The 22,538-nt window shown below is 58.7% G+C and overlaps 3 protein-coding genes across 8 annotated transcripts in view; 1 reads left to right on the top strand and 2 right to left on the bottom strand.

The window, feature by feature from the left end:
• LOC106896239 overlaps positions 1-1,703 on the bottom strand; it is a 16,705-nt gene extending 15,002 nt beyond the window's left edge. The window contains exon 1 of the mRNA XM_014956050.1: positions 1,601-1,703. The gene's annotated coding sequence lies outside the window, so the exon portion shown is untranslated. The remainder of the gene's footprint in view (positions 1-1,600) is intronic.
• A 16-nt stretch (positions 1,704-1,719) lies between these two features.
• LOC106896191 (tumor necrosis factor ligand superfamily member 10-like) lies at positions 1,720-4,693 on the top strand. Its single transcript, XM_014955974.1, has 6 exons — positions 1,720-1,739; positions 1,837-1,888; positions 1,938-2,084; positions 2,370-2,406; positions 2,725-2,832; positions 3,117-4,693. The coding sequence occupies exons 1-6, from the start codon at positions 1,720-1,722 to the stop codon at positions 3,557-3,559; spliced, it is 807 nt and encodes a 268-aa protein (XP_014811460.1). The 3' UTR covers positions 3,560-4,693.
• Positions 4,694-13,226: 8,533 nt separating this feature from the next.
• The window catches only part of LOC106896232 (H(+)/Cl(-) exchange transporter 5), a 36,793-nt gene continuing 27,481 nt past the window's right edge, over positions 13,227-22,538 (bottom strand). For all 6 annotated transcript variants that reach the window (XM_014956034.1, XM_014956035.1, XM_014956032.1 and 3 more), the window contains 7 exons: positions 22,248-22,454; positions 21,080-21,160; positions 19,655-20,197; positions 18,275-18,461; positions 16,505-16,903; positions 14,362-14,578; positions 13,227-13,604 (listed from right to left, as the gene is read on the bottom strand). In XM_014956034.1, the coding sequence (XP_014811520.1) occupies positions 13,514-13,604; positions 14,362-14,578; positions 16,505-16,903; positions 18,275-18,461; positions 19,655-20,197; positions 21,080-21,160; positions 22,248-22,454 (1,725 nt within the window). In that variant the 3' untranslated portion in view covers positions 13,227-13,513. The remainder of the gene's footprint in view (positions 13,605-14,361; positions 14,579-16,504; positions 16,904-18,274; positions 18,462-19,654; positions 20,198-21,079; positions 21,161-22,247; positions 22,455-22,538) is intronic.

The raw sequence follows: 22,538 nt of genomic DNA, 5'->3' as shown, positions 1-22,538 counted from the left end.
CCCCCTTCCCCACCCCCCCCCCCCCTTCCCCACCCCCCCCCCCCCTTTCCCACCCTCCCCCCCACACCAGGACAGCCAAATCCTCCTCACCCCCTTCATGAGGTGCTGGAAGGGGCCTGGCTGGGACCCCCCAACCCCATCCCAGCAGCTCTTGGGCACCTCCCCCCTATTAACTGCACAAAATAACCCTGATCCGGCCGTTCCCACCGACCCGCGGCGTCGCTGGTGCCAAACCCTGCCCAAACTGGGAAAAAAACACCGACCGGGAGAGATCTGAGCTGTGGGGAGAGGGAAGGGCAGGGCAGCGGCTCCACGGCTGGTACCCGCCATGGAGGGCCCAGCAGGAGCAGGGTCCTGCTGTGCCAAGTGTTGCACAAACCCACAGCAGAGGGAGGGATACAAAGGGCCGGAGGAGGAAGGACCCGGCTGGTGCCCAGGAGCATCCTTTGGAGCAGACAAAGCTCTGGTCTTTGTTCCCAGCCCCGGGTGCCACCCGCTGTGAGGGATTTACATGAAAGGCAGGGAGAGAGGAGGGGACTTGGGGGGTGGGGGGGGTAGAGCCCCAGGGAAGGGTGGACGGCAGGAGAAAAACCACTTAAATTGTCCTTTTGGGGCTGATTTTGGAGACTCCTCACTGGGTCCCTCCCTCACTGGAACCTGTGCTGGGGGCAGGCAGTCAGAGCTCAGCATCTCCGGGGACACTGGGTCACTCGGGGACACTGGGTCACTCAGCACAGACCCCCTGCCCCCACCCCCTTCCCCTGCCTCCACTTTTACACAACTTTCCCACTTTTTCCTTAATTCAAAGAGCCCACCCAGCCCAAGGTCCCCAGGAGGGGAGAGGAGAAGGGGGGTGGGGGGTCCCCTGCAGAGAGAGAGGTGCTGCTGGGACCTGTCCCTGGGAGCCCTCATTAAGGCAATTAGCGTGCTCAGTCGGTGCCGGGCGGTTGTTGGGACGCAGAGGGACGAGGCTGTGGGATGTGCCACCACCTTAGTGGGATGGGTCGGAGCAGGGATGACCCCAGTTGTGCGGGCAATTAGTGCACTTGGCCTAATTAGTGCTCCTGGCAGCGCAGAGGAGATGGCACTGCCCAAGCACACGGGGTGCTGGGGGTGGCCAAGCCCCGGGTGACGAGGTGGCCAAGGCCAAGGACTCCCGAGTTCTACCCTGGGGTCTGGGATGGCCCCGGTGATACGGGCAGGATGGTGCTGGTGCCCATTCCCAGCTCCCGGCTCCTCCGTGCCTCAGTTTCCCCACACCCTAGACAGCAGCACGGTGGGGTGAGACCCCATGGCCGGCCTTCCCTGTCCCCCACTGCCACCCCAGGGACAGCTGGAGGGGCAGGGCTCATTCTGCAGCCCCAGTTTGGGTTGGAAAAGCACATTTAGCTGCGGGGAAGCAGGAGGAGCACGGTGCTGGCTCCTGGGGCAGCCCCACGGGGCCACCGCTGTCCCCAGAGCTGGGAGCTCCTGGCTCAGAGCTGGGACCTGGTTTTGCTGCTGGAGAAGCCCCAGGGCAGGGGAGGAAGAGGGGGAGGAGATGGAGAAATCTGAGAGAAATGGCAAAGGGGATCGGGAAATTTGGGTTCTTTTTCTGTACCTGGTGCTGTGTCCTCGAGTCCGGGCTCCTCCTGGCGCTGGGGGCTGGAACGCCGTGGGAAGGGGCTGTCACGTCTCCCAAAGAGCTGGAACTCCATGGAAGTTTCCCCAAGAGCTGGGATGAGCAAGACTGGCTCCTGGCAGGGCTCCCAGGAGGACGAGACCAGATTCACCCTGTCCAACCCATAAAAAAACCCCAGATTTTTTAGCAGAACTTGGGACACCCCCCGCCCCCAGCCTCCTGCCACCCAGCCCCGTCCCAGCAGGGGACCCCCCCTCGGCGTTGGGGGTCTCGGGGTCCCCTCTGACGTGGGGGGGTCCGGGTGTTTGTGTTGCAGCTGAAAGCCCAGGCGCCGGGGAGCACGGAGGAGCTGCGGTGCCTGCAGGTCCTCAACAGGCAGCAGGAGGGCTCCAGCCTGGAGGAGCTCATCACCAACCAGTCCTGCCTCAAGCTGGCCAACACCATCAAAGCCTACGTGGCCACGGTGAGCCCGGACTCGGGGGCCCAAGGGGGAGGATGGGGAAGCTGATGGGAGAGCTCCTGTCTGCCCCCCCTGCCTCAGTTTCCCCATCGGCCTCGCTGGGGGGGTGGCAGAGGGTGATGGGGAGGGTGGGTTGAGAGGGGAGTGGGGAAAAGGGGGGTGCAGCGAGGAGCTGGTGGAGCCCAGTGTGAAAGACAAGGTGAGGAAGGTGAGGAAGAGGAGCCGGGGAGGGGGGAAGCCCCGTGTCACCTCTAACGTTGGGGCTGTCTCTCTCCCCTGACGCTGCAGGTGACGGAGAACGCCGTCCGCCGGAGCGCGGTGAAGGGTGAGTACCCGGGGGGCAACCGGACGGACGGAGCCACGTGCCCAGGGCTCGGCGTGTGGCCGGGGGTGCCAGCGGCCCCGGGGGGGGCTCCGGGGGCAAACTCTATGTGAAGGGCATAAGGTGACCCCGGGGAAGGGGTTGGAGGGACAGCCCCGTGTGTCTGGCTGGGGCCGGGGAGCAGAAGCCTTGGGTAATGATTGACCAGACGTTTCCATCCCCAAATAACCTCCCTCTGGGGAGGGTCAGTGGGGCAGTTCCCGGCCCGGCGGGGCATCCCCGCGCCCCCCCCTCTACAGCCCCGTGTCCCTTTCCTCGCAGAGGCCCGACGGAGCCACTTCAACGCCTCGGAGGGGCAGGTTCCTCCCAAAACGGCCGGCAAACCCTCGGCACATCTCACCCTGCGCCCCCAGAGCCTGGCCCAGGGCGGTGAGTCGGGGACCTCCCCCCCGGGCACCGGTGGGTTTCCCAGCTGGGAACGGGGGAACGGTCGAAGGGTCTCACCCAAGGGGCAGGGGACCAGGATGGGAGGGTGCGTTTGGTGACAGATGGGGAGATGTTTCTCCTGGCCAGCCCGAGACTGCTCTCTCCACCCCTCCGAGCGGGATGGCTGTGGGAGGGAGCTCCAGCCACCCCCTTCCCTCTCTCCCGACCCCGACGGGTGCTCCCCACAGCATCTCACACCCCCCGGGGTGACCCTTCCTTCTCCCCAGGCAACTCCAGGCGCTTCGGGAACCTCTCCCAGTCCTGCCGCCACGCCATCGCCCGCTGGGAAGACAGCACCATCTACTCCCACCTGCAGAACATCACCTACCGGGACGGCCGGCTGCGGGTCAACCAGGCGGGCAAGTACTACGTCTACTCCCAGATCTATTTCCGCTACCCCAGCGACGGGGGGGGCGCCCGCCTCTCCGTCCCCCAGCTCGTCCAGTGCATCAACTGGAAGACCTCCTACAGCCAGCCCATCCTCCTGCTCAAAGGGGTGGGCACCAAGTGCTGGGCGCCCGAGGCGGACTACGGGCTCCACGCTCTCTACCAGGGGGGGCTGTTCGAGCTGAGGGCGGGCGACGAGCTCTTCGTCTCCGTCTCCTCCTTGGCCATCGAGTACAACGACCCGGCCGCCAGCTACTTCGGGGCCTTTCGGCTCGACCTGTGATGGCCACGGCCACTGCCACCTCCCCGCTGCTCCCGCCTGGCCCCGGGGAAGCGGCTTTCCCAACCGGACCCCAGCCCGATGGCCGGGGGATGCCGGGCACGGGGGGTGGCTGCCTGCAGGGACCTGCTGTGCTCGGTGCCATCCAGCTGGGAGGAAGCCCATGAGCCAGGAAGGGTCTCCGAGAGCCCACGGGGGACACGCAGGATGGGGGACATCCTGGCCATGGTGGCACCTCACCTCCCTGGCTCCCATCACCTCCCTGGCTCCCGTCTGAGCACAGGGAGGAGGTAGCACCCAGCGGGTCCCCACTGCAGGAGAGGCACCGGGGTCCCGGCAGCCACCACCAGACAAAGTGTCCCCGTGGCGGGGGGACCCTCTGCCAGTCAGACCTCACGGCTGGTGGGGACAGACCCGGGTTCACGGGGTCCTGGGGGTGCTGGGGCAGGCACGGCGAGCACGGGCACAGGGCTGGCAGCCCCGGGGGGGGACAGCCCACAAGGACGAGGCAGGTCCAGCGTCATCTTCTGGAAAAGAACTCATCTTCTGGAAAAGAGCGAAGGAGTTTCAGTTCAGGGCTCGTCAGAAACCTGGAGCGGCGCCAGCAGCTGACTTCAGGGCAAAGAGCGGGACCAGGAGGCTGGAGCTGTCACCAGCCTGGAGCTGTCACCAGCCCCAAGCAGCCGCACCCAGGCACGGGGCAGAGCCGAGCGGTGCCATCACCTCCCCGGAGCTCCTCACCGAGCATCTCCTGCCTTGGAGGGTTTCGGTCCTCCCAGCCCCGCCGGGCCAGCACAGCATCCCGGCGTTAGCCCCGGCCATCGCTCCCCGGCGGGGTTTCACCTGGGGTGTGAGCCCGGGACCCGGGAGGGACAGGACCATCCCCTCGGCGTTAAAATCCACATTGGATGCAAAAGGTGGGGTCAAGCAGGGCAGAGCGTGGACAGGGTGGCTCGGCCGACGGACACTGGGCTGGATACAGCCCCTTTGTACTTACTGTGTACTCTGTATCGCACTGAGACTGGGGGTGTGTAGGGGCAGGACGGCAACACCCACGAAGGACTCAAGCCCCCCCTGTTCCCAGCACGGCTGCGGGGGGGTCTCAGTGCTGGTTTCAATAAATCCTGTACCCCAGCACCGCTCTCGCACCCCTTTGCATCGGGGACCCCGGGGGTGCTGTGACACCCCATCCTGGGGGCTGGTTCCCACACTCGGCTGGGAGCTGGGCACCCCTGGCACCTGGACACCCCCCTTGCTGGGGCTCAGCCCCTCTTTTTCCCTGTCCCTGTCCCAGCAGAGAGGCAATTCCCCCCCTGAAGCTTCCCCCACTGCCCCCCCCCTGCCTGGGCACAGCCCGGTGGCACAGGGATGCTGGGGTGCAGCCCGGGTGGGGGATGCCAGGGCAGCCCGGGGCAGGGGAAGGGGCTGGTGCAGTTCCCAGGAGCCCGGGGGGGGCTGTGGGTGATACCCGGGTCCTGCCCCGTCTCGCCCCGGCAGAGACCGGGGGCATTCCCAGGGAGACAATTCCTGCTTCCCAGCCGGGCGCCTTCATCCCCCAGGAGCAGGGGCTGCTCCTCCACCAGCTCCGGTCCCTGTTTCTCTTCCTCCCCTGCTCCCTCAGCTCTCGGGAGCCACGTCTCACCCATCTGCCCTGGGGTGGGGGGTCCTTGCACTGCTCCTCCTCTCTCCATTTTGGGGTCACCAAGCCCAGCCCAAGGCACCACCAAACCCCCCGGTGCTGAGGGGGCTCGTTGTCCATCCCGCCGTGGCCAGGCAGGGGCTACTCCTTGCCCCCACTGTCTGGGCCTGGGCCCCCCCTCTGCATCCTCAGCTGGGGCTGGGACCTGGTGCCAGATGGATCCCACATCCCCATCCCCTGCAAAACACCCCCCCAACCCCCTCCTTTCCAAAGCCACTTCGAAACAGTCCCTTTATCTTCCCCCTCTCCATCCTGCTCCTGCTTCCCAACTACTTTGTGACCAACAACATGACCCTGGCTCCCAGGGCTCCTAAAATCCTTCCAGCCCCAAACCTGCCCCCCCAGGGAGCACCCAGCTCATCCCAGCTCCTGCTCCCAGCCCCCGGCCAGGCCACCTCCTGCTTCCTTCTACCAACACAGGTCCTGGTTTTTCTTCATTTGACAGTAATGGAAGGTCCTGAAGACGGGACAAGATCAGCCCCAGGGCCACAAGCGCCACATCTCAGAATCACAGACCATCCTCAGAAACCAAACATTTTCATTCTGGGGAGTGAACCCGGCTCATCCCCTTCTCCAGGCTGAGAGCTCCTTGACACAACATTATACACAGATTTTGTTTCCAGGAACACCCACCAAAGAGCCCAGAGGTGGGAAGAAGATGGAGGAGTCATTAATTAACCTTCTGGCCCTCACCCCCTCCCTTTGCTCCAGCAGCCAGGGATGGAGAGAGTGGGGTCAGGCAGCAACCGAGAGCGCAGGCAGGAACTGCCCACTCATGGAGCCTGCGTGCCTCAGATTCCCCACCCCCAGGAGATGCCCACGGACGTGGGTCTGTTTAAAAGGCTCCAAGACCTTGGGTGACTGGTGGGTCAACCCTGAGGGCTCAGGGTGGGTTTATAGGAAAGCTGGGGAGGGACTAGATGAGGGGGTGTAGGGATGGGAGGAGGGGGAAGGGTTTGACACTGAAAGAGGGAGATGGAGCTGAGATGTGGGGAAGAACTTCCTTGGTGGGAGGGTGGTGAGAGCCTGGCCCAGGTTGCCCAGAGAAGCTGTGGCTGCCCCATCCCTGGAGGGGTTCAAGGCCAGGCTGGAGGGGGCTTGGAGCAACCTGGTCTGGTGGGAGGTGTCCCTGCCCAGGGCAGGGGGTGGCACTGGGGGGGCTTTAAAGTCCCTTCCCACACAACCCGTCTGTGATTTCTGGTGGCACAGACACCACCAGCAAAGACCTTGACCCCTCGCTGGCCTGAGTTTCATGCCAAAAAGCCTGGGTGTGTATAAATACACCCAGTTTGGCAGCCGCGGGGTATGGAGTAACTTGGCTCTTTCCTTCCCAGTGGGGGGTGGCGGGGGGGTCACTCTGCCCTGCCTCCACCCCTGCCTCCATCCCTGCCTCCAGCCCTGCAGCTGGCAGGGCAGAGCGAGGGCACTGCCAGGGAAGGGGGTGCCCGGGGGGACGAGTGGTTTCGGGGAAGAGGATGGGTGCCAGGGGGCCAGTCCCAACACCGCTCCCGCTGGGGAAAAGCAGCCAAAAAAGCCTTTCCCGTGCCGAAGGCGTGGGATCAGCCCACAGGCCCCGTGGGGCTCCCCTGGCCCTGCCAGCACCGGGCTCAGAGCAGGTGGGAGGAAGAAACCTTCACTCTGAGGGTGGTGAGACGCTGGGGTCGCCCAGGGGAGGTGGTGGCTGCCCCATCCCTGGAAACATTCCAGGCCCGGTGGGATGGGGCTCTGAGGGACCTGATGGAGCAGAAGATGTCCCTGCCCAGGGCCGGGGGTTGGACTCGGTGGCCTTTAAAGGTCCCTTCTCACCCCCAACTTTCTGATGAGTCCGTGACGTCCACCAGGCTCAGAATCACACCATAAAAAACAATAACAAGTCAGCGAAACCGAAAGCGGCAGCGGGTCCCCATCCCCCTCTGCCCCTGCCCTTCTCCTGCCCCACCAGAGAGTGGGGGGGACACGGGGGGACACACACACAACTGCAGCTCTAATAACATTTTCCAGGTGACCTTTCTTCTCCCGGCGGGGACGTGCTCCGGGCACACACCGCTCCTGTGGAGTCGCCGCCAAAGGACCCTCTGATCTCGGCCGCCGCCAAGCTCAGCTCTCACCCCAGCGCCCGCGGCCCCTTCGTCTCAAAACACACTCTGGGGCTGAAATCTCTGTGTGTGTCCCCCCCCATTCCGTTGTTATTCACCGGGTTCATCACTACTTCCAGGTCTTTTGTTCCCTTCCAGACAAGATCTCCTTTTACTTTCAAGTCCCCCCGCTGCGGACTTGTTCTGGGCTCGGGAAGGAGGAAATCCACGCCAAAAACCACGTCAACACCCCAGGAAACCATTCCCTGGGACAGTGTAAATACAGCACCGCACCGCGCCGGCCGGGGCTGTGACCCCGCTCCCGGGGGGGAAAACCCACCGCCCTGCCCACGGGGGCACCTGGGGACACCCCCCCCCGGCACCGCTCTCCCCGGAGCCATAAAGGAACAAGAGGAAAAGCAGCAAATCCATTTCCTCGGGCGAGGAGTCAAACAGCCCTGGGGAGGGGGGATATGGGGTAAATCCATGGGAAAGCATTGCTCCTGCAGTGGGACCCAGCAGAGGATCCCGGCTAAATCCATGGGAAAGCATTGCTCCTGCAGTGGGAGTGAGCAGAGGATCCCGGCTTCACCCATCCCATCCCATCCCATCCCATCCCAACGGGGGCAGCCCCACGGGGACAGGCACTGAGCATCCCATCCCATCCCATCCCATCGCATCCCAACGGGGGCAGCCCCACGGGGACGGGCACTGAGGTCCCCGAGGGAAGATCCTGCTCTGGAGAAAGGGAAAATGACACTTGAAGGGGGATTTCTCTCCCCCTTCCAGAGCAAACGGCCTTTTGCTGCTCAGACCTTGGACTGGGGGCTGCCGGAGCGGCCAGCCTGATGCCAGCAGCTCGGCCATCCCTCCCTCCACCCACAGAGACACCACGGCTGGTCCCTGGCACCATCCCTGGCTCCTGGCACCATCCCTGGCTCCTGGCACTGCCCCAGCTCCTGGCCAGCACCGGCACCTCCCCAGCTCTGCCCTTGGGACACACAAAACCAGCTGAGCCAGCTCCACCCAGGCTCAGGGATCCCCCCCCCCAGGACACAGCGTTTTCCCCTTTTATTTCCCTAAGCGAGACAAGCTGGAGGTTTAGTTTTGGGCCCCTCACTCCATGAAAGACATTGAGGGTCTCTGGAATGTGTCCAGAGAAGGGACCCACGCCAAAAACCACGTCAACACCCCAGGAAACCATTCCCTGGGACAGTGTAAATACAGCACCGCACCGCGCCGGCCGGGGCTGTGACCCCGCTCCCGGGGGGGAAAACCCACCGCCCTGCCCACGGGGGCACCTGGGGACACCCCCCCCCGGCACCGCTCTCCCCGGAGCCATAAAGGAACAAGAGGAAAAGCAGCAAATCCATTTCCTCGGGCGAGGAGTCAAACAGCCCTGGGGAGGGGGGATATGGGGTAAATCCATGGGAAAGCATTGCTCCTGCAGTGGGAGTGAGCAGAGGATCCCGGCTTCACCCATCCCATCCCATCCCATCCCATCCCAACGGGGGCAGCCCCACGGGGACAGGCACTGAGCTCCCCGAGGGAAGATCCTGCTCTGGAGAAAGGGAAAATGACCCTTGGAGGGGGATTTCTCTCCCCCTTCCAGAGCAAACGGCCTTTTGCTGCTCAGACCTTGGACTGGGGGCTGCCGGAGCGGCCAGCCTGATGCCAGCAGCTCGGCCATCCCTCCCTCCACCCACAGAGACACCACGGCTGGTCCCTGGCACCATCCCTGGCTCCTGGCACCATCCCTGGCTCCTGGCACTGCCCCAGCTCCTGGCCAGCACCGGCACCTCCCCAGCTCTGCCCTTGGGACACACAAAACCAGCTGAGCCAGCTCCACCCAGGCTCAGGGATCCCCCCCCCCAGGACACAGCGTTTTCCCCTTTTATTTCCCTAAGCGAGACAAGCTGGAGGTTTAGTTTTGGGCCCCTCACTCCATGAAAGACATTGAGGGTCTCTGGAATGTGTCCAGAGAAGGGACATGGAGCTGGGGAGGGGTCTGGAGCACAAGTCTGATGAGGAGAGGCTGAGGGGTGTTCAGCCTGGAGAAAAGGAGGCTGAGGGGAGACCTTCTCGCTCTCTCCAACTCCCTGAAAGGAGGGTGTAGCCAGGGGGGGTCGGTCTCTGCTCCCAAGGAACAGGCAATGGGACAAGAGGAAATGGCCTCAAGTTGCCCCAGGGGAGGTTCAGGATGGAGATTGGGAAAAAGATCTCCCCAAAAGGGCTGTGAAGCCTTGGCAGAGGCTGCCCAGGGCAGTGGTGGAGTCCCCATCCCTGGAGGTGTTTAAAAGCCAGGCAGACGTGGTGCTGAGGGGACACTGGTGGGTTTGGGCAGTGCTGGGTTGATGGTTGGACCCGATGAGCTGAAAGGCCCCTCCCAACCAAAACCATCCTATGATTTTGCATCCCCTTCACACCCCAGCACTGCAAAGCCCACGGGACAGGCACTGAGCTCCCCGAGGGAAGATCCTGCTCTGGAGAAAGGGAAAATGACCCTTGGAGGGGGATTTCTCTCCCCCTTCCAGAGCAAACGGCCTTTTGCTGCTCAGACCTTGGACTGGGGGCTGCCGGAGCGGCCAGCCTGATGCCAGCAGCTCGGCCATCCCTCCCTCCACCCACAGAGACACCACGGCTGGTCCCTGGCACCATCCCTGGCTCCTGGCACCATCCCTGGCTCCTGGCACTGCCCCAGCTCCTGGCCAGCACCGGCACCTCCCCAGCTCTGCCCTTGGGACACACAAAACCAGCTGAGCCAGCTCCACCCAGGCTCAGGGATCCCCCCCCCCAGGACACAGCGTTTTCCCCTTTTATTTCCCTAAGCGAGACAAGCTGGAGGTTTAGTTTTGGGCCCCTCACTCCATGAAAGACATTGAGGGTCTCTGGAATGTGTCCAGAGAAGGGACATGGAGCTGGGGAGGGGTCTGGAGCACAAGTCTGATGAGGAGAGGCTGAGGGGTGTTCAGCCTGGAGAAAAGGAGGCTGAGGGGAGACCTTCTCGCTCTCTCCAACTCCCTGAAAGGAGGGTGTAGCCAGGGGGGGTCGGTCTCTGCTCCCAAGGAACAGGCAATGGGACAAGAGGAAATGGCCTCAAGTTGCCCCAGGGGAGGTTCAGGATGGAGATTGGGAAAAAGATCTCCCCAAAAGGGCTGTGAAGCCTTGGCAGAGGCTGCCCAGGGCAGTGGTGGAGTCCCCATCCCTGGAGGTGTTTAAAAGCCAGGCAGACGTGGTGCTGAGGGGACACTGGTGGGTTTGGGCAGTGCTGGGTTGATGGTTGGACCCGATGAGCTGAAAGGCCCCTCCCAACCAAAACCATCCTATGATTTTGCATCCCCTTCACACCCCAGCACTGCAAACCCCACCAACCCATCTCCCACCCCACCCTAAGGCCAGCAGCCAGAGCAGGCACCCAAAGAGGGTGCCCAATGGCCACCTCTCACAGAGCCTCCCCCCTGGAGCCAGGAGGTTTGGGAAGAGATGGAGAAGGCACCGAGGAGAGTCCCCACCTTCGCTCCGGGCACCCAGTGTCTCTGGCTCAGCCAAGGAGCCCCGGCCCGGGGGTGCTGTTCATCCCAGGGGAGGGCTCTCTCCAGCCCCGACTCCACAACCAGAGTGTAGAGTCGAAGAGAAAGCCCAGGGCTCCTCCTGGAGTCGCTCCGAAGGTAGAGCAATGGGAACACAACAACCCGACGGGGCACAACCCTCGGCAGCACCTCGGGGGGGGCCGGGGAGGGGGAGCCCCCTTTCTTGGCAGCGCCACTGAGCGGGGCCAACAGAGAAAACGTTCCAGTTACAAAAACTTGAGTGCGGTCTCTCCCCTGCACGGAATTTTTGATGAAAAGTTGAACTTATTTTTGTAGGAATTCAAGGAATTCAGTGCAAGCAGAGAGGGAACAGCCAGGAGCTCCCATAGCGCTGGTCTCACCGGGGCTGGGAGGCACTGGTCCCAGTACAGAGCTGGACATCTCAATCCCTGCACCAGCCTCGGGCTCTGGGCTCGGAGCAGCGCCCAATCCAATATTTTCCAGACACAGACACGACTCCGGGGGTCACTGGGCTGGGCAGGTTTCCACACACACACACAGCAGCCACAAACTCACGCTCCCACCTCCTGGTTCCACCTTCCCCACACGTACCAGGCTCCAGCCGATAAAGCGCGTCCCCGGGGGCAGGGAGTTTATCAGTTTATCAGTTTCCCCACTGAAAAAAAGCAGAAGTGGAGAGATCGGCTCAAGGCAGAGGCAGAGAAAGCTCTTGTGCCATTGCCACGTTTCTCTCTTACTTGCCCATCGCCACAGCGTTTGGTTTGGCACCACGAGGACACACAAACCTGCCAGGCCTGAGGACAGAGCCTCTCCCACCAGCCCTTCCACAGAGCTGGACCGTGGTTTCCAAGCTGGAGCCCTCCTGAGCTCTGTAAGGAAACAGCAAAGAGCAAAGCTTTGTCCTCCTGGTGTCCCAAGCCTGCACGCAGGGGATGGGCATCCCTGGCCTCTGCTAGTGCCACCTCTCCTGCAGGGACCCCGGGGATGCAGAAGAAGGTGGCTTCTTACCTGGACTCAGACCCAGACTTACCGGGCAGGACAGGAAGTGTTCCAGGCTCTGAGGGACTTACGGGCACGCTGCGGTCTCCTCGCGGGGACAGCCCACCATCTCCTGCCACCACGGGACAACCCACCACCTCCTGCCACCACTCCCCATGGGACAGCCCACCACCTCCTGCCACCACTCCCCACGGGGACAACCCATCACCACTCAGCCTGGGGCCACCATGGCCTCTGAGGCCGTGCCAAGGGCAATACCTGCTCAAGAGCCGGAGGTTTGTCCATCAGGAAGCAGGGTCAGAGCCCTCACTCCATCATTCTTGGCCATTACTCAACAGCTTGGCTCCTTCTGCAGCCTCAGTGGAGAGCCAGAGGCAACAGCAAGCTCTGCTGCCACCAACGAGCCACGGACCATAAAACAACTGAAGCCATGAGGAACACCATCAACCTCCAAAAGCATTCGTATACCTTCCAAATTCCAGTAAACGCTCACAGTTTTATTAACAGGAAAATAATTTGATCAGATGTGGGAGAGGGACCTGAGGAGCACAGACGTGGAAGGAGTTAGTTGGCCACCAGTGGTCAGGAAGGGCTTTATTGCATAGTTGTTGGCAAGAGGAGAGAGGGAGGGGGACAGGGACACCAAGTGGCAGCGTTGCCAGTCCCAGAGCCGGGACCCGGGCCCGAGGAGGGGAGCAGGGAATGGCACCCCCATCCACAGAAACCCCCCGGCACAGGGCTCTCCAGCAGGACACCCTGACGGAGAAGAGGTCACTTGTGCAACATCCAACATGCTGGGAGCTCCCTGGGGAGGGCGGTGGAGGTGGGCAGCAGCTTAGGACCTGTGTGATTTTAATGACACACTCAAGGGCAACCAAGGAGCAGAAATCCTGAGGATGTGTGTGAAGCAGGGCTGCGATGAGAACACACTGTTGCCTCCTCCCGGGGGCTCTCCTGGCAAGGCAGCGTCTGAGTAATTAAATACATTCACCAAAGATTAATCAAAATAAGCTTCTTCCCAATCAGGATCACTGGGGCCAACTTTAAGGAGATCTGGTCTTCTGGGGGGGTTGGTTTTGTGGGGTTTTTGTTTCTTTCAGCAGAACACCCTCAGCTAGCCTTTTTTTTTTCTTTTTTTTTTCCCCTATTTTGGCTTCACAAGGTTCTCACTTTTACCGAGTGGCTCATAGGGAACAGCCAGCCCCTGAGTCATAACCACGTCCCTCTGCCACCACCTGAACGCTGGGTGCCACGTCCTCCTGTCCTTCCGAACGCCTGAAGGCACAGACCTTGTCTCTTCCTCCCCACGGGAGTAACCAGAGTTCAAATAAAATAAGCAGAGGAGATACAATTCTATAGCATTTTGCTTTTACTCCTTCATGGAATCTTTCCAATGCAACTTCACAAAAGCAATGTAAATAAAGTCTTTGTTTTTTCTTCTAAAAAGAAGATTATGTTCCACAGATTATGTAGTGCAATTGGTTATCTGGTAGAAAAAAACATTATCTTCTTCAGCTCCACGGAAGGAAAGGCTGAGAACAGTTCCATGGTCTCAATAAAAATAGGGAAGTAAATCCAGGATCTTCTATAAAGTTTCTGTCGTGTGGGACACACGATACCTACACCTCTGCCTTTAATTGAAGAGGATGGAGTCGGGGTCCTGGTTGGCCAACTGTGCAATGTGCTTCAGTACATCCTTTTTGGTGATGATCCCCAGCAGCTTCCTGAAAAGCAAAAGCACATTTTTAGCACATGGCCACCCCCCAGAAGGTGTCTCCTGGCTCTCACCCAGCTTCACGGCCTGAGATTTTAATTGAGGTGTCCTTTTGGATGACAGAGTTGACGTTCCACACACAGCATGGCTCTCACAAGCCCCAACAGAAACTCCACCAGTGTTTTACACTACAGAAGGTAAGGAGGTTATAACCAAAAGCTAAATAGCAATAATTTTTAATGCCCACCTTCTCCAAAAAGGTCAACCTGAATGTCTAGTGCTGCGTTTTAAATCCTAGTGCCCTCAGGAGCTGGGCAGAGCATGGGTCAGGGAGGGACACCGAGTGCAGCTTGGTTGGGAGCTGGAAGCTCAGCTGGTCCCAACACACCACGGCAGGGACCAGGGACAGAACTCCTGCTGGTGCCACACTTCAGGGAACAGACCGCTCTGTTTCCGTTTTTGCCCTCATTCCTTTCTACCTCACCAACCACACAGCTTCTGCTCCACGCCAGAGGGAATTCAAGCAGTTACAGGACACACACGGGCAAATCCAAGAGGATCATGCACCCTTTCCATCAGCTTTAGACCCATCACCCTACGGAGCAGTGTCTTCTCTTACAGGCTTCAACCGAAAGAGGCTCAGGGGCTTCACAACTGCTTTCTCCCAGCTAAAGACTGCTCCAGGTGATGCTCAGTGCTCTACGCTCAAAGGAGAGGAGGTTTTAACCCAGGTTACACACCCCGGGCTCTGCCTGCAGCCTCCTTACCCATTGTGAGTGACCAGGCACTGGCGCAATCCCAGCTTGCGGAATATGTCCACCACGATTTCCATGGGCGTTTGGTCCGTCACCGTGAAAGGACTGAGGTCCAGGATGCTCCTGAGTTTCAGCATAGAGGGGGAGCTCGGAGGCAGTGGAGGAGAGTGGTCAGTGAAATAAATAATTGAAGTGCTCACAATCCCATCCTGCTTCTTCCGGGCATTCTCTGGAAGAAAAAATAGTTGATTAAAATCATCCCTCCTTTACTTTGCCGAGCTCACCCTCTTCTCTCTGCCCACGCCGGGATGGCTCTAAAGGTCCCTTTTTCCTTCCCCAGCACTGTTTCTCAAGGGAATCAATGCCCCAGAGAGAGTGTGTTGTTTCCATCCTAATTCCTAGTAACTCCATCATGAGCCCCAAGAACTCTGAAGTTTCACCCAGGGGTGGGAGCAGGACACGCTCTGCTTCGTGCCAAGGCTGCCCCACATGCCAGTGTCCTGCTCTGGCCACAGGAATGCAGGTTCTGGAGACCTTTAATTCCCAGTTTTAAGAGGAGGTAGATGAAATGCTTCGTACTTTTATCAGTCACCGATGTGGGTCCTGTGCAGAGAAGCTCAAGAGATATTTTTAAGTGCTCAACCTACAGGCTCAGGCTCCATGTCCGTGATGAGGGTCTAGCACAGAAAGAAGTGAAGCACTTGCCATCCCTCAGACATTTACCCGGGTGTGTTACCCCCTGACACAGGGCAACGGGGTCTCTGCCACTCCGCAGCTCCCGTTTGGTATCTGCACTCCCAGCCTCACTGGGAAGGGGCCTCCCTGGAGCCCAACCACCAGCCTGGAGGTTGGGAGCTGGCGATGAAAAGCCAAACCCCGTCCTGTGGCACTCACCAGCCCAGCACAGCGCTCATCTCGGGGAAAGGATTACCCTTAACGAGTCCCTGGACACTCAGAATAACACCAAGGCAAGAATTTGTGGTCACACCACGAAGCAGCCTCACAGGGGGAAGGCAACACACATAATGGGATAGTGCCTTCTTTTCTGTATTTCATTCCGTGCTGTCACGAGCTTTTGGCCAGAGGCTCATCAGAAGAACAAGAGCAATACCCACGTTATCCCTGTGCTCCACAGGACTGTACTGCACCCCCTCAAACTGACACTGAAAACTCACCAGGGAGAGGGAACACACGGGGTCAATCCACAGCCGCAGGCAAATCAATGATACCAACTGCCCTGGTTCTGCCACGGGACAGAGCTGGCTCAGGACCAAGCCCTCACACCACCCCACGGAACGTCGTCAAGCTTGAGCTGAGCCCGTGCATTCATCCATGCACTGGAGAGCACACTGCAGAGCTCAGGCATCTGCCGGCCTCCACCATCACACCGACCCCACCATCACTGTCCCCCTTCGTCCAAGGTAACTGCCACCCCTGGTCAGTACATTGTCACCTCACACCAGCACCCCTGCAACCCCCGAGAGCCAGGAGTGGGGACTGACCCACAGGAGGTACTGGAGTAGGGAGGGGAGTTGCTTCCACTCAGGTCTCGTGCTGGGAAACAGCACCTGCAGGTCTCTAAGCAGCCTGTTTCCCAAGGAGCTCAGCTCACCCCACAGAAATCACCTCAGGTGAACCTCTACGGAGTCCCACCAGCACCAACACCACCGGCCTCCAACCACCCAGTGAAAGACCAGCCTGGTTTTCAGTGGTGAAGAGATGGAAGACTTTAACGTCAGCATCAGTATTTATAGGTTTGACAGCACCACCCCAGAAGCCACCCAATACTCAGTACTCAGACCAACCAATCTTCTGCCTTAATAAAATAAGGTTTGAGACATGAACAGTTATAAAAGATTTCCATGGCCAGTCACCCATGAAGTCAGGAAGCCTCGTCCTTGCTGGTAAGAAGTCTCCTGCTTCACAACCGTGCCCTAAGGTTTATGAATTCATAAAACCACACTAATTGCACCGGGACAGCCACCCTGGCCTTCCCACTCCATGTGTGCAGCCACCCTGCTGCTCAGGGATGGAGACACGGGCACCAGAAAGCACAGCCACCATCACTACTGGGTGTTTAAACTCCTCAAGTACAGCCAGTGCCACTTACGGCCTCTGACGACATCATTTATCTGTGCTACATCCTGCCTCTTACCGATTGAAATGATGAGGTCTCTCCTGAGGACGAACCCAACCAGCCTCTGGGACTCCCGCGACACCACCACTGGGTACCCACTGTAGGTGGTTTCATTGATGATGGTCTCGACGTCTTCTACAGTCATGCTGTCCTGCGTGATGACAGTCAGAGGAGGATCATTCCTCCGTGGCCTCATGACGTCCATGGCGAGCGTCTTGTGTGAGAACTCCTCCTTGGCTTCCAAGAAAGGGTATCCATTGAGGCGAATATGGGCATCGTAAATGCCCTCCCGCCCGATGGCGTCGGCCACCCACTTGCTGGTCATGGCTGCTGCCATCAGAGGAACGATGTACTCCAGCCCACCGGTGAGCTCAAACATGATGACCACCAGCGACACAGTCATTCGGGTCACCCCACCTGCAGAGAGAACACAGAGGACGTGAACATGGAGTGTTGGGGGTCTCCTGGCAGGAGAGCTGTTCTGAGCTTTGTCTCAGCTGTCCCCTCCAACACTTCCAGAGAAGGTCTGGTATCAGCAAGGGGTTGTGCTGTGGGACTCCTCCATCACATCCAGCATCGCAGTGGAAGCCACCACGAGCAGAACATGGTACTGAAACCACCCGTCCCTTCCAGAACACGGTGCCATGGGCTTACAAGGGTTTGCTATGAGGTTTTGAGGGTCTTCCACTGAACGCTGAGGTGACCCTAAAAGACCAACTGTCTCTCATGTTACCCAGCTCCCAAACAGCCCGGCCATGCCACAGAAGGGCCCTGTACACACCTCCATAGGTGGATTCATGAAACGTGACCTCTGACGGGCCATACAGAAAGGGCAAGTGTCACCCTGACATCCTCTGGCCACGAGCACCACCTCCTCTGACAGCAAGGGCTCAGCACTTCCCACGTTTGCCACCTTCCAGCCAGACACTTTGCCTGCTGCTCCTTATGCTTTTGGAGGTTTTCAGCACTAAGAGAGTTGAGGCGTTTCAGGAGCGAGCCTTCTTCAATATTGTTATCATGAGCTCCTCTTAAATATGGGCATCATTTTTATGTAACAGCATTTTGCCTCGGCATATTTTACTTATTCTTTTGAGATTCAAGTCCCAAAGCTACTCCCAAACATTTTAGAGGTGTTTTGTTCCAATAACCACCTCCTAAAGGGGCACGTACCCCTTAGCACTGCCCAGTGGCAAACAGAACAGTTAATGAAGTGGAATTGTATTTATTTTTCATCAACTACACGCAACCAAGAAGGTTTATCCCCTTTAAAAAGCCCAAAGATGGGGTTTGGTAGCATGTTCTTATTGTTCCTGAAATGAGAGTTTCCCCTGATATAGTCATCTCTTAAGAGTTAAAGGTACTATTCCGTGGAGGAGAGGGCTGGGAATTGCAGTAAAAATGCAGTTCAGTCACGTGCACTCTATTTTTTAAATCCAGCCGAGCGGAAAAAAGCGTTACCAAAACCCAGAGCACTTGAAAGAAGAGCTGCACCGTAAGATCTCGGGCCAGAAGAGGAAGCGAAGTGAATTAACCCCCCAGAGGCAAATCTGAAGTCCCTGGCCAGCCCCATCGGCTCCAGCCTCCCCACCAAAACCTGCCAGCAAGGGGCTGGGCTGGGATGCAAACAGGATGAGAGACATTCATGTTTTACTGCAGAGTTTCCTACTCCTGAGGTGAGGCTGGTCTCTGTGGACTGTGAGAACAGCGGCAGCATCTCACACATCTTTACACGGGCAACCAGGACCAAAATGCCCAGCCTGGGCTCCAAAGCCCACGTCCCCAGCTTACCCAGACAGGCCGCGGCCCCCACCATGGCGTAGAGGCCGGGGGTGATGCAGTCGGCTCCCGGGCTGCACCAGCCGCTGAAGATGGCCCAGTCGTGGTGGTAAAAGGCCAGTTGCTCCACAGCCACGCCGAGCAGGCGGCCCGCGATGGCGCCCACCGCCATGCTGGGGATGAACAGACCCGAGGGCACCTGGAAAACACACGTCAGGAAACATGACCTTTCTCAGGCACTTCCAAGAGCAGCGCTGGAAGCTGGGAACGGGACGGAGTTAGAGGTTACGCTGAAGTTAAACCTGGCAAAGCTGCCTTCGTTTGTCACCTCTGCCCCTCCTGCTCCACTGTCCCTGCAGGAGCTCACCTCCCCTCCTCTCCGAGAGGGAACAAGAAGCTGGTGTGGAACAGAACGAGCTTTTTTCCAAAAGCTTTATTTCCCAGGAGAATGAAGCAGAGCTCCACCTGCCCATACAGCTATCGCTCCCCCGGGGCTGCCCAACCTCCCACCCACGTGAAGCTGTGGGCAGGGGACCTTCCCTCTGCTGCCCTCACGTTCCAGGAGTGGAGCCGTCCTGCTTCCCTGGCAGAAAGTCAAACACCACCATGAGAGTGCAGGAACTGACACATGTGGCACAAGTGCCACCCCACAGAGCTACTGCCGGCAGGTCTCTGCTCTTCCAGGACTCCCAAAGCTCCTGTTCCTTGTCAGAGAATCTCCCCACTCTCCTGCACACATCTCTCAGGCAGCTTTCTCACAGTCTTTCTCACAGACTTGATGATTGCCCTTGAACCTCAGCAACCACCTCCCAGCAACCATAACATCCAAACCTCTGTGGTGGGGTCACCTTTCCAGACAGACCACTGGAGGGTCTGGGGGGCAGTGGGAGATGCCGAGTTCTACCTGCTGAACCTCACCGCAGGAGAGCCCAGCCCCAGGCAGGACATCCATAGCTCAGGAGGTGCCACCAAAGGAGCTCACAACCCTCCGACCATGGAACAGCGATGACCCGGTCTGGTGGGAGGTGTCCCTGCCCAGGGCAGGGGGTTGGAACTTGATGGTGTTTAAGGTCCCTTCCAACCCAAACCATTCTGTGATTCTACGATCTATTGCATATATATCAAAAAGGCTTAAGACAGGACAATTTAGAAGCATTCTGTGTTTGGAAAAGAGGACACGAAGCCCTAAGACACCAGCTTCAGTGGCTGCATCTGGCACCCACGCTCAGGCTGAAAGCAGAAGAACAAATAATGGCAGTCTGTCACCTTGCCCCCTTCCTAACAGAGCTTGGGGAGGAAAACAAGTCTGTTTATTGAGCAAATAAAACCCTAACACCTGGGGTTCCTGCAGAGGATGACAGGAACGTGAACTCCTTTATGGGCAATTCTCACCTTCATGCCGAAGGTGAAGATGGTGATGAAGACTTTCATTATGAGGGCCAAAGCCAGCTGCCACATGGCGGTGTAGACTCCTGGGCCAGCGGCTCGGTCTGGCAGGTCGTCCCCTTTGGTGCTGTTGAAGTCATTGACGTACTCGCAGAGCTTGGAAGAGTCCAAAATGCCACAGTCGTTGAAGAGCTCGGAAATGAGCTCGCTGGTGCTCATTCTGGTGTACTCGTTGGGGAAGGCCAGGACGGCCGTGATGGCGGTCACCACGAACACCTCCAGCACGGGGTACTTCCCCAGCTTGGTCGTCTTGCGTCGCCTGCACCAGGCGATGTTGCTGCGAATGAAGAAAGCTCCCCAAAGCCCACCAAATATTCCCAAGAGGATGAAGGGCACGAGCTCCAGGAGGTGCCACGGCATGTGGAACTCCACGTAGAAGAGAACCAGGCGGCTGTTGCCGAAAGGGTTGATGGAGCGCAGGGTGAAGGCAGCCACCAGGGCAGCGAAGAAGGAGCGCCACAGGGTCTTGAGAGGAAAGTAGTAACTGACCTAAAAAAGGAAACACAAAGCAGATTCGGCCACTTTAACGCGTGTCGCTACACCCATCGCTGCCCAGTCACAAAACCACCAGCGCGTGAAGAGCAGGGAGGGAGATGATGTGTGCTGGCTCACACCCTCCTCTCCAGCCAAGCGCCCCGGGCTCTGTTTGAGCTCCCGATCCATGGGATGGGACAGCAGGGACAGATGGGTCCTGGCCCTCGTCCCTCCAGCGCAGTGAGTGCCCTCCACGATCCCTCACAGAGAGGTGACTGACTCAGGCAATAAGAGCCATCACAAATCAGCTATGAGCTGAACTTGGAGAAAACTATTTGCCTCGTGTGCTCTGCTCAGCCCAGAAGCCCCGGAGAGCAGTGGCTGCCTCAGTGGCCACCAGGAGCACTGCTCAGTGGGGTGAAACCACCCCGGCTTCCTCTGAGCTGAGCCCCGAAGCAAGCAGTGACCCATCGCGTGTCTGGACCAAAAGAACAAGGATTCCAAGTTCCTTGGGAAGGAAAAGGGGTTTGATAAGCCAGGGAAGTTTGATCCCAGGCCCCCCGGGACAGAGGTGGCAGGAGAGTGGCCGTGACGGAGGCGGTGGCTGTGAGCAGTGTTTGCTGAGCACGGACAGACCGGGAGAAACCAAGGGGTTTTATTGCAAAGCTGGGGACAGACATCATCCAAAAATAAATTCCCCGGTATTTGGAAGAATTACCTGAAACCCCAATAAGCTTTTAGGTTGCTCGGCCTTGCAAATACACCACCAATGAGTATTCAAGTGGGTCTCCTTTCCACACCCAAGCAGTTAGGAGCGGGGCTGCATTTTTAAACCAGCAGGGTCAGTTCTTGCAATAAAACAGCTCGCCAAGGGCTAACAGAAAATGCTGATGTTACCTCTTCCAGGCTAAAGAGCACTCCTCCGATGGGTGCGCCGAAAGCTACAGACACACCAGCAGCCGCAGCTGCCGATAGGACCTATGAGAGAAACCAAGGACAGTCAGACATTTCCATTCCCCCCTTCCCAACCTTCCCCCTATTTTTCTTTGTTTTTACTTAAATTTGTACAATTTTTCTCTCCAGTGAGCACACAGTAAACCAGGGTCTGCCAGCAGGGAAAAGGTGGAGTGAGCCAATTCCCTCCTTGCAGGGAGCCACAAGGACATTGGGGTTCACAATTAAGCAGTCTCTTCCCCAAATTAGCAGAAGTAGCATCACTGGCAATAACCTTTTCCTGTTTCAGCTGATTTCACGCTGTGCTTTCACCTCAGATAAAGGTGGAATAAATACAGAACAGCAGTAATTTCACCTCCCAGAACACACTGACTTGTCCCAGCTTTGCCTGTCTCCAGTCACACGGTTTCTCAGAACGGTGTCACTGGAGGTGCTGTGGGGCCACCCAAGCCCTGCCAGCCCTCGGGGTGGATTCTGTGGGATTTGGTTTAGCAGAAGGTAAGGTGGCCACTGTGACACCACACATCTCCCATTACCCTTCTCCAGGGACTTGTCCAGAGAAAAGCCTGGCAGCACTGTGAGGAAACACTCCTGGGTGGTGAGAGCCTGGCCCAGGTTGCCAAGAGAAGCTGTGGCTGCCCTATACCAGGAGGGGTTCAAGGGCAGGTTGGAGGGGGCTTGGAGCAACCTGGGCTGGTGGGAGGTGTCCCTGCCCAGGGCAGGGGGTGCCACTGGGGGGGCTTTAAGGTCCTTCCAACTCTAACCATTCTGTGATTCATGCTGGACATTGGCTTGGTTCTTACACCACCTCCATCGCTGTGGCCCCAAAACCAAAGCCCTTCATTCTACTCCTACGGCCCAGTCCAGGTCCCTCAGACAGCCCCAATACCGTTTGTGGAGTTGTGTGACAAACAAAAGCATCGCAAAATTGGGTTAGTCCTCATCACAAACAAGATGACATCCTTTGCTGGGGACACACTGTGGTGTCACTTCCCAACCGAGATGCTCCAACCAGGCTGAACACCGAGAACACGCCAAAGCAGAACAACCTCCACCCAGCACAGAGAGCCAGACCCACAGCTCTCCCCACGTCCCCCAGGTCTCTCCGTACCTCCCTGCGCTTGGCTTCGTTCTTCCTGTACTTGGTGAAGAGATGACACAAGATGTTGCCGCAGCAGCAGGCGACGTGCACCAGGGGCCCCTCTTTGCCCAGGCTCAGCCCAGAGGACACGGCCAGCACTAAGGTGATGGTTTTGATGACCAGCGTCCACTTGCCCAGGTAGCCTCTAATGATGAAACCACTTAAGATAGTTTTGATCTGGAAGTCAAGCACACAAAGCTCTACAGGCTTTCAGTCAAGCCCTGGGCAGAGCTCCTCTTTTACCAGGCGCTCCCAATCCTG

The sequence above is a fragment of the Calidris pugnax genome, unplaced genomic scaffold, assembly GCF_001431845.1.
Source record: "Calidris pugnax isolate Ruff unplaced genomic scaffold, ASM143184v1 scaffold281, whole genome shotgun sequence".
Taxonomy (NCBI): domain Eukaryota; kingdom Metazoa; phylum Chordata; class Aves; order Charadriiformes; family Scolopacidae; genus Calidris; species Calidris pugnax.
This window is presented reverse-complemented; position numbering and strand designations above follow the sequence as displayed.